This window comes from Xiphias gladius, unplaced genomic scaffold (assembly GCF_016859285.1).
Source record: "Xiphias gladius isolate SHS-SW01 ecotype Sanya breed wild unplaced genomic scaffold, ASM1685928v1 HiC_scaffold_984, whole genome shotgun sequence".
NCBI lineage: Eukaryota > Metazoa > Chordata > Actinopteri > Istiophoriformes > Xiphiidae > Xiphias > Xiphias gladius.
This window is the reverse complement of record NW_024402722.1, coordinates 1,183-12,615: the sequence shown is the minus strand read 5'-3', so window position 1 is coordinate 12,615 and position 11,433 is coordinate 1,183. Positions and strand designations below refer to the sequence as shown.

Below are 11,433 nucleotides of genomic sequence, written 5' to 3'. Positions count from 1 at the left end.
ATCAGATGCAGATTATCACATTATCTCAAGTTAATATTCACATTTCCATTCCCCCTCTTCGATTATACCTCTCCATAGTAAGACACTACAAAATAACTAAATAATACCAAAAATAAATGCATCAAGAATAATGAAATCATATTCAAAAAGGATATTTCTCAATCAATTTGCATTCCACCAACAGTTCCTCATCTTCGTCGTCTGGATCACTCTTATGTAGTAGTGGCATCTGTACCTGATCTCCAGGCATCACAACTCCAACCCATCTTAATATCTTCGCTTTCGCAAAGGTCAGTAGCAGCGTACTAAAGCAAAAAATCACACACAGTGATATAAGAACTGCTATCAAAATTTGAATCAATGCCGCACCTAAGACTCCAAATCTGTCTCGTAACCAAACATTAGCAGACCATCCAGCTCCTTGTGATGCGCCAAACGCATCCCTAATGTTCCTCAATGCATCTACAACACTAGTGATATTATCAGAGCTCTCAGGAATCAAAGTATAGCAGGCATCACAAGTTAAATTCAAAGCCACACATAGGCCAATTCTGTTTGGCCAAAATATAATCAAGAGCCATATCATGTTTCAGCAATGTCAGTATAGGACTCCTTTGGGTGTTTGACAAGTATTCAAACCCTTTATAGTCTCATTTGCAAAACCTCCAAGGTGTAGGTGATATTATCAATATGATCGCCAAAATGTTACACCATACCATGGAAATAGTCCTATACCCCATTTCTATCCAAGACTAATCCTCCAATGATAGGACTCCAGATTATGAAATTGTGCCATTTCCCTTTTCTTCCTCATCAGGTGCTTGTCCCTTCTGGACCGCCAAAACTTCATATGGAAGCTTCAATCTTGCCATGTAACAGCCTCTGGTCCATCCATATGGCAGAAATAAGTATGCTTTATCACCACAAATCCACCAAATGTCTCAAAAATTTCCTATAGTCACATTCGCAGGCAAAGTTTGGTTCTTCACCTTTACCTCAGTTTTACTCTGTTTGCGGTGCGGTGTATGAAAGGTCACTGTATATAACCCATTAACAGTCTTGTGTTCACGCCCATTAAATTGCATCATATATTTATCACAGTCTGCTATTCCCATAAACATACCAGGGCCATTATGTGTTTCATTCGAACAAAAACAGTCTTCAGCCTTTACAGGTGTCACGTCCTGTCCATCAGGAACTGCTGTTGTCACATCCTCGAGTTTGTCGAGTAAATCTAAATATGGCAAGTTTTTCAACCAAGAGCAATCAAATCTGGGTCTAAACAGATGTACTGATAAAGCCATAACCTTATCTTCTCTTGACTTCTGCTGATACAACAGCCATGATAGTGCATAAGATTGACACTTAGGAAGCAGCGGTTCTGGTACTGTTTCCATAATTGCAGGCCATGTGCCTGGTGGTGGAATTCTCACCACACATGGGCAAATCATGTCCTTAATCGATCTTACAGAATGAGTCAATTGTTGAAACCACAAATTTCTACCTGCCCATGGGTCTGAAATTTGTAGCACCGAGGAGTCAAATCCATATGCCTTCCACGTAGTTTCTCTCTTTTGTAATGCTCGATAGGATTCAATCATGTCGTCTGGTGTCCGGTCAAGGTCATCGAGGTCATTGGTCATATCTGAAAGACTCCTCTGAATTGTTACAGATGAGTTTACATTAGTGTTGTACACTATTGATTCCCGAATTCCAGCTCTCTTACTACTACTGTTCAAGCTAACCTCTATTTGCAACATTGGCTTTTGAGTCCCATTAACAAATTCCTGAGGTGGCAAAGGTACCATAACAGGCGTCTGTGTCCTGTTTACGAGTTCAGTCAATGTTTTATTTGTGACAGCCCCTGTCACAACCTTGCTTGTAGAATTTCCCAAAGTAACGGACGCTTGAGTCGTCCACCACCATTGTTGTACTAGTTATCCCTCTGAGTCGTAACTAAAGTATCGACCGGAGTTGTCATCTTGACACTCGTAGTCACTTCTGGAGCTAAAGTAGTATACATCACCTGGTCGCTATATATCACCTTTGTAGTTGCTGTAGTAATTTGCTCCTGAACTTTTCGAACAACTTGAACAGGACTAAGACTTATTATCACAAGTGTCACTTTGCGAGTTACATATCCCTCTATCCAATAGTTTCGAAATGATACAAATTCTAAGTGTGGTTCATAATAGGTGCATGTATATTCCCCTTGATCTTCCCAAGTAACATTTCTCAAAACAAGCGAGCCATCACCCTCTATTTTCATCCACTTTATGTCATTGTACAATACATACTTCCTTCGATCATGAGGCACAATGTCGACATCAGGTCCTATTAACACTACGTCTTCACCGCGATTATTTTTCCACTTAGGAGGATTATTGCCACCAACGTTCCATTTACCAAACTGACATGGAAGATGAGCCACACTGCCTAAATTTACCCTAATCACAGAGTTTGAAGCAGTTAGTGTCAGTGAAGTCGTCCGAACTGCAACTGTTGTTAAGTGCGATACATTTGTAAGCTGCAGAACTGAAAGAATAGTTTTCTGTTCCTTTTTCCCAGTTTCCGGCCAGAGAGTTGACATTATAGGTGTTAATTCTCCTACTTCTTTAACAACTTGAAGTTGTGTGATCTTATTTGCATTTATTACTACTAAAGTCACCATCTTAGTTCTAAACCCTGTCTCGGACCCCTCACTCTGAACTTGTGGATCATAATAAGAACACCTATAGTCACCTTGATCCTCTTGCTGAAGCCCTCGTACATAAAGGCTACAGTCACCTTCAATCTTTATTCTCCTCTGATCATTAATTAACACATACTTCCCTAGTTGTGATGCTCCCAACAGATCAAGAACCTTGCCATGATTATCTTGCCACTGAACTCTGAATTTCCCTTCGCCAGTATTCTCTCTTGTACAATTACATGGGAGCTGAACTGACTTTCCCAAAGGCGCTTCAACTCTAGTTCTCGTAACGTTTTGGTATAACCCTTTTCCGAACTGGCCTTGGACTCTTCGCCTGACTGAATCTCTGATTCCCTGAAACAGGCTCACAGCCCTCTGGTGTCTTTTGATGCATCATGCCCCACAGAAATGGGCTCTGCTGTTTCTGGGACATATTGGAAATCAATATCATCAAATTTTCTTTCCTGTTCATTAACTGCAAAGTCATCCCTGGCATCATCAGGAGTGTGCTCAAGGTCATCACCATTGTCCCCAACATGGACAATCCCTCAGGCCCTTCAGCCTGGAGGTCTTCATAGACATCTGCTTCTTCTGCATGTTGTTCCACATTTTCCGGCTTTCTTAAGCCTTCAATATTTCTGCTATGTGAGGACGACACCTCTTCACTTGGCGCTTTGACACGATGCGATAAATGATACCACGCCGGAGATCCTTAACCTGGACCGCAGTTCCGTACTGCTAACAACTTCAAATGGTCCTTCACGCCGCTCGTTAAACCACTTCCTTCTAAACACCTTCACAAACACCTTGTCTCCAGGTTGCACTGTGTTCCTCTTTTGCTCATCAAGCCTCTCTTTGCACTTCTTCCTTTCTTTGCCTGTCAGAGACATACGCTGGATATTCTTTATGCAGAGTCGCCATATATGTTACATATGCTCAGATTTCATCTTCCAAAAGGCCAGACTCTGACCTTTTCCGCTTGTTCGCAGAACAAGGCGCCGCATCCGCCTGCCCATGACCAACTCATGGGGTGTCATACCTAAATCACGCAGCTCACTCGAGACACCATTATTAGCGCCAACGGAAGTGCCGCTACCCAATTTAAAACCCAGATGCTGGCAATTTTAACAATTCGGTTTTTTCAAACGCCATTCATTTTTTTCAAGAAATTCCTTGGCTTTATGGTGATAAACTGCTCCTAGACGCTGTTTAATTCCCAGTTTTGTAAAATTAATCTCACTGTTTTATCCACAAACTCTTTCCCATTGTCTGAAGAGATCCGATCTGGAAGTCCCCATCTACTTATGACCTGTCTGCACAACAGAGACTGAGCAACAGACTGAGCATCCTTCCACTTGGTTGGACAAGCCTCAGGCCACCGTGAGAATCTGTCCACAACGACTAGCATATATCTCTTACCTCCCACTGGTTTGATCATCTCAACAAAGTCCACAACTAATTCACGCATGGGACCTCTCGGAGTTGGAATGTGACCAGGAGGAACCGTCACACATTGTTCTTCAGGCAGATGACACACTTGCCTATGACATAATCAATCTGCTCAAGTAGGTATGGAGCCCAAAACCCATACTCTTTTTGTAATTTTTCTCCTAACTTCCCTTGCAACATGAGCTAATCCATGTTATTCCTGAATCAACAGACCTAGCAGATCCGATGTGCAACCATCAGCCCTCATGATTTCGCCACAGTCCAGTGGAATCTTGGATAGCACCTCGTCCAGCCACAACTGTTTATCCATTGCAGAAGCTGCTTGCATTAAGATCACATCTCTGAGCGTGATTCTATCTTCCAAGTCCACTTCATGAGTAACCAGAAGAACTTTGCCCAATTTGTCCACTCTCAGATTGCCTTTGCAGCTTCATCAGCTGCTTTATTACCCTGTGTGACTCTTGACAAATCCGCTCTATATGCTGCAAGACTTAGCTATTGCAATTTCTCTAGGCTTCATCATAGCATGCAAAAGTTTCATTATCTGAGCATGATGTTGTATTGGGGAACCGTCTGTCTTTTTAAAGCCCCGGTTCTTCCATACCGATCCGAACAAATGACATACATTATGTGCATATGCAGAATCTGTATATATCGTCACCCGTTTACGTTCTGCCAACAGAAACGCTTCAGTTAGTCCCACAAGTTCAGCAAATTGTGCAGACGCAGGCTGTGGTATTACTTCGGCCTTTTCAACAACAAATCCAGTTCCCTGAGCTCTTACCACTGCATAGCCAGCACTCAATTTATCTCCTACACGATAGCAAGATCCATCAGCCCAAAACTCCAAGTCTGGCTCACGCAATGGGAGAGCTTGCAAATCTGACCTGAGTCTTGAGTATTTCTCTGCTTCTTGAACACAATCATGTGGTTCATCATCCTCTGGAGTTGGCAAATTCTCAGCTGGATTTACTGTGGCACACCTCGCTAGGGTGACATCTTCCTGCTCTAAGAGCCTATGATAGTCTCTGAGTCTAGGCATAGTCAATGTGTATTTGCCATAGTTCAAAAGATTCCTGAGACTATGATGAGTAAGAATTGTCACCGGATAACCCATCGTAACAGATGATGCTTTGTCATACATTTAAAAAAACTCCCACCATTGCTCTGTAACACAATGGCAACCCCAGCTCTACTTCTGAATAGGCAGTGGAATAGTATGAAATGGGTTGAGGACTCGTCCCCATACCTGTCGGCTGACAAAGAACTGCACATGCATATTTACCCCCAGTGGAAGTAGACACATACACAGACAGACCACTCGCTGAACAAACAAAGACACAGAGCAGAATACACCAAACAGAAGCCCACAACAAACTCAATCATCATCCCAAATATCTCAACGTTAACTCATTCATACTTTTCCCTACTAAATGCATTTTTTTGCCACTTTTCTTTTGTCCGAATTTTTTGCTACCTTCATGAGATGCAGACATTTCAATGAGAGGCTGCTTCAGTCTTCGGTCGTCAACAAATGTTCGAGTGGGAGCTTACAATTGAATTTTCTCCAGCTGCACCTCCAGTTCTTAGAACTGACCTGAAACATCTCCTAGTAACATCCCAGGTTTTATGGCCTGCCTAACACCGCCTTCCTAAGGGCTTCATCCAAATCTGCAGCTTAACCTCTTTATTCCTCTTTTTTTCCTTTACATTTCTTTTTTCCTTTACATTTCCTTTTTTTTGCCTTTACATTTCCTTTTTTCCTATGTTTGTTTAATTTATTTAATTTCCCCTGATTCCTCTGGGCCTGGAGTTACATTTCTAATTTCCAGTCAAATTCCACTATTCTTTAAAAGCCAACTTTCACGCAGCAGCTAAGACGCATGTCTTACTGTTAAGGAAGATAAGGGCCCTGTCTTCATTAATCTCGCATGGCGTTTATTTAGCACACTTTACCGCTACTAATTAGGCTATTCTACCGTTTCCTACTTTAACTTCTTATTTTCTTTACATCTTTCCTTCTTTAACTTCTTATTTTCTTTACATCTTTCCGTCTTTAACTTCTTATTTTCTTTACGTCTTTACTACACTACTCCCCCCTGTTGCGTCGCCCTAGCAACGCAACAAACCAAATTTAGAACGGAGCACCGACCCAAACATCAACACATCATGGCACGCACACACAAATGATCCTTTGCGGTGTGTCCAACCAGCAAATACAACAGCCTCAACGAACAAACCAGCGCCCCAAAAGTGTGAGGAATGCTCACCTGAACTGCCGGCGTGAGCGGAGTCGGCGCTGATGCTAGTGAAGATGTTGCAGGGCTTAAATACCTACCAAGTTCGTGACGCCAAAATTCTTGTAGTTTATTTGATGGTGTTGATGATGTGAAGAGGATGAAGGAGACTCCGCTGACACTGTCTTGATTGCATATAAAGGTTTATTACAAAGAAGAACAGCGTCAAATCAAGCATCTGCAGATCTGCTTGTGAGAGGGTGTGATGCCAATGAACCACTCTGAAATTCAGCCTTGACTCACCGACTCTTAAATAGGACAGTTGTCTTCCTAAAAACTGTCAGACCCTTGACCTATGGCCTCTGAGCCATATCTCTATTTTCACACATGGTTTATATTCTACATATATGACCATACACCTCAATGCCTTTGGTAACGCTCATCCCACCATGGCCGGACGAAAGAACCCACGAGGAAGGGTAAGATTTGTGAACGCTGCCCTCAGGGTCAAAAATCATGAAGCTCGAAACCATCGAAAACATGAGCTCTTTGTTCGGCAAATGCCCATCATGTTACTTCGCCTTACATGGCCCGACAAAACAACCCACGAAGAAGGGTAAGATTTGTAGATGCTGTCTCAGGGCCGCCCAAATCACAACAAAGCAGAAGCTCAAAGATATTCCAATGATGAGCTCACCTCCCACCCTGAGCAACGTCTCCAAAGCAGGAAGAACAGAGCCAGCAGAAGGTGAACAAGGTGAAGGAGCAGATCCACCAGAGCAAAAATGAAAACCTGCACCTGAAGAAGGAGGAAAATCTCTCTGACAGGCTCGCAAGCAAGACCGAAGGCCAGCTGATGAACATGGGAGATGATTTAAAAAATACTAGTTACAACAATAAAAGGCTACAAACTGACAAAAATGTAAAGAAAAACTGACAAAATAGTATGAACAACAATAGAATAAAAATGATATATAGTAAATATATTATATTTTAGATTTCTTTCAGTTGCTAGGAAGCCTTCTTAATATCAAATCTATTTGAAACATATCAGGGATTTAAAAGCTTGGTAAATGCCTGAGCTCTTATTATAGATAAAACAAGTGTTAAACCAGTGTAAAAAAAAGTCTAAAATGGGAGTAATGAGTAGATGATCGGTCTCTAAAAGGCTAGCAGCAGAATTTTGGAAAGCTGATAATGATTTAAGGGGCGACTGAGCAGTAAAAGTTCATAACCTGAAAAGGCAAAAACAAAGATAGAAATGAATATTTCTATCTTAACAGTCGATCAGATGATCATGTAATAAGAAAGGTGTTGCACATAGTGACAAACCCACAGAGAATTATAACCCAACTCTGCAGCTGCTCTCAGCTCTATGGAGCATTTTGGCATCTTTCAGCTATTTTCTGGCTTTTTTAAGCTCCAAAGTCCACAGCAGGTAGCGGTTTTCAGCAAAAAAACAAAACAAAACAAAGAAAAAAAGCTCTGATAAACACTACCTATACAATACCTGCCCATCACCAAACGGCAGAGAGACAAAGCTGGCAACAGGCTTAAAAAATATATATATATTAAATGTTGTGTTTTCGTTTTGTTTCAGTGCATTTTAGTGGCCAAAAACTCAAGTAAGGCAGCTTTAAAAACTTAATTTTGTTATTGTAAATCTGTTTGTAAGTAATGGCAGGTTCCAGTTCTGTTTTTAAGTTTGGCGCTGATGCATATCATCTGTTTAAATATGGATCGTAGATCGTAAAGCATAGGAAATAAAAAGAAAAAAGAAAACATTCAAACGCACAGCAGGCCAAAGTTTATTTTTAATCCACGGGTCCTGAAAAATAATATATTTGGGGCAGGAAGGCTGGGCTGTGTACCAGAGTTTGACTATGAGGTGTAAACACTTGTATATGTGACTATCTACTTTATTATCTCTTATCCACTCTGCACAGTTTACATTCAAACATATATAGTTTATCTTAATATATGTTTATGTTATTTACGTTTCTTTGTTTACCAGGTCCTACTGGCAGTGGGAAGACCACCTTTATCAGTGAGTTGGCCCTGGACCTTTGCATGAGGCGGCCAAGAACTGAGGCTGTTTTGAGAACAAAGGGAGACCCAACCCAATATTAGTACGGTGTTCCTAATTAAGGGCTCAGTGAGTGTACATATAACCTTTATCAACTTAAAATACACAGTTAATAATATTATAATTATTATTATTATTATAATAATAATTATTATTATTATTATTATAATTATTATTATTATTATAATAATACTTATAATAATTATAATTTTAATAATAATAATAATAATTATAATAATAATAATAGTCGTTGTTGTTGTTGTTGTTGTTGGTGTTGTACCTGACTGAAAATGAATGGGACTTTTCTTTTCGTAACCAGGGTCACTCGGACTATCGCTCACACTTTTATCTACAGGAAAGAAACTAACAAACAAACAAACAAACAAACAAAAAATGCTGTCGGATTTCTCTGGCAAAAAAGTCTGATGCGGCATTCTATTCTAGAACTTCAGACTTCAAAGGACAAAAACTTCAAAGGACAAAAACTTCCTTCAGACTTCAAAGGACAAAAACTTCAAAGGACAAAAACTTCAAAGGACAAAAACTTCAAAGGACAAAAATTTCCGTGACACGGCATTCTAGAACCCTTACAACCTTTAAGGAGACCTCCAAACTCAACAGAGTAACACATCTCCTACACACAAGTATCGTGTACCACAGTCTTCTACGGTCAGAATCTACAACAGAGACCCTCTTACACATACACACCTGCAGTCTACAGACTACTAAGTACATCTACCGATAACTACAGTCTACTACAGGCAATCGCAGTACCAACAAAGAGCCACCGCTTCACACCTCTGCATCATCTTTGTTTTTCCTTGCAATGGCAGAACGAAAAATAGTAAAAAGGGTGAGATTTGCAGATGAAGTCAAAGCTCAAAGATATGAAGGCAATGAGTTCCCGTTCACCAAAAATAGCTTTCAGATTTAAAGAGCCCACAACAGTGGGAAAAAACTTTACGTGCTGCCCCTCAGGGCCCTCCGAATCCTGACCGAGCTCAAACATATCACAACAATGAGCTCTCAATTCAGCGAAATGCCTTTGGTAACGCTCATCCCACCATGGCCGGACGAAACAACCCACGAGGAAGGGTAAGATTTTTGGACGCTGCCGCTCAGGGCCGTCAAAATCATGAAGCTCAAACTTATCCAAAACATGAGCTCTTTGTTCAGCAAAATGCCCATCATGTCACTCGTTCCTCCATGGCCCGACAAAACAACCCACGAGGAAGGGTAAGATTTGTTGATGCTGTCCTCAGGGCCGCCCAAATCACAGCAAAGCAGAAGCTCAAAGATATTCCAATGATGAGCTCACCTCCCACCCTGGGAAATGTCCCCAAAAGCAGAAAGAACAGAGCCAGCTGAAGGTGAACAAGGTGAAGGAGCAGATCCACCAGAGCAAAAATGAAAACCTGCACCTGAAGGAGGAGAATCTCTCTGACAGGCTCGCAAGCCAGACCGCAAGCCAGCTGATGAACATGGGAGATGATAACCTCCTGAATGAGGAAGCTTGGAAGACCAAGTACAACGCTCTGGAGGAGAAGTTCAGATCGGAGCTCGCCAAGAGAGAAGAGAGTTTTGGCAAAATACAGGAGGAGAAGAAAGACCTGCTGAAAATGATGACTGTACGTGAAGGTGAGAACATAGAACTGCAGATGTTAATGGATGTAATGGAAGAGGAGAAGAAACAAATGCAGATATTAATGGATGTAATGGAAGAGGAGAAGAAAGACCTGCAGATAGCAATGAATGTAATGGAAGAGGAGAAGAAAGACCTGCAGATAGCAATGAATGTAATGGAAGAGGAGAAGAAAGACCTGCAGATAGCAATGAATGTAATGGAAGAGGAGAAGAAAGACCTGCAGATAGCAATGAATGTAATGGAAGAGGAGAAGAAAGAACTGCACAAGCAGAACAAAGAACTCCAAGAGGAGAACAAAGAACTGCAGAAGCAGGACAATGTACTCCAAGAGAAGGAAGAACTAAAGAAAATGATGAATGTAATGGAGGAGGAGAAGACAGAATTGCAGACGGAGAAGACAGAACTCCAAGCGGAGAAGAAAGAACTGCACAAGCAGAACAAAGAACTCCAAAAGGAGAAGAAAGAACTGCACAAGCAGAACAAAGAACTCCAAAAGGAGAAGAAAGAACTGCACAAGCAGAACAAAGAACTCCAAAAGGAGAAGAAAGAACTGCACAAGCAGAACAAAGAACTCCAAGAGGAGAAGGAGGAACTGCAGAAAGTGAATAACGCACTGGAAATGGAGAAAGAAGAACTGCAGAAAGAGTACAAAGTACTGGAGGAGTTCTGTCTGAAAACACAGAAGAGCCGACATTTCTGGTTTTGGAAGAAGACAAAAGAGGAGAAGATCAAGAAAAAGGAAAAAGAGGAGGAGAAGGAGGCACGAAAAGAGAAACAGAAAGCAGAGAAGGCAAAGAAGCAAAGCAAAGAAAAGGAGAAGATGGAGAAAAAGTGGAGTCGTTGGAGCTGGTTGCACAAGAAAAAGAAGTGTGACAGCGACAGCAAGATGGAGGAGGCTGCCGGTTTTTCAGCTCAGGCTGGACAACAGTAGCTCCCTCCTCACCCATTCATCTCTCCACTTCTCCCCCATGCCCCCTTCCTTCCCTGTCTCCCCCACCTTCCCCTTCTCTCCACCCTCCCTACCTCGCTTACTCCTCTATATTTCCTCTATCACCCTCACCCCCTTCCCCTTACCCCCAACCCTCCTATCTCTGCCCCCCCCATCTATACCCCCCCCCCCAATAAAACTTAATAAAAAATTTAATCAAATAATTCAATCATGTTTCTGCATATAACAGCCTCTCTGAATAAAACAAAATAACTACTACTGTATAACATGGTCTGTTATTAAGGGGATGCACTGGTACAGTATCTGTTATAAACTGTGATGTTTTAAGTTTGAATTTAAACAAAACTAAGCCATATTTTGACAGGATGAATGTCA

The 11,433-nt window shown here is 41.5% G+C and overlaps 1 protein-coding gene across 1 annotated transcript; it reads left to right on the top strand.

Annotated features, from left to right (window-relative positions):
- Positions 1-10,645: 10,645 nt before the first annotated feature.
- Positions 10,646-11,079, top strand: LOC120788011 (101 kDa malaria antigen-like). The gene has a single exon (XM_040123446.1). It carries the CDS (start codon positions 10,729-10,731, stop codon positions 11,038-11,040), a length of 312 nt encoding a protein of 103 aa, XP_039979380.1. The 5' UTR covers positions 10,646-10,728; the 3' UTR covers positions 11,041-11,079.
- The last annotated feature ends 354 nt before the right edge of the window (positions 11,080-11,433 follow it).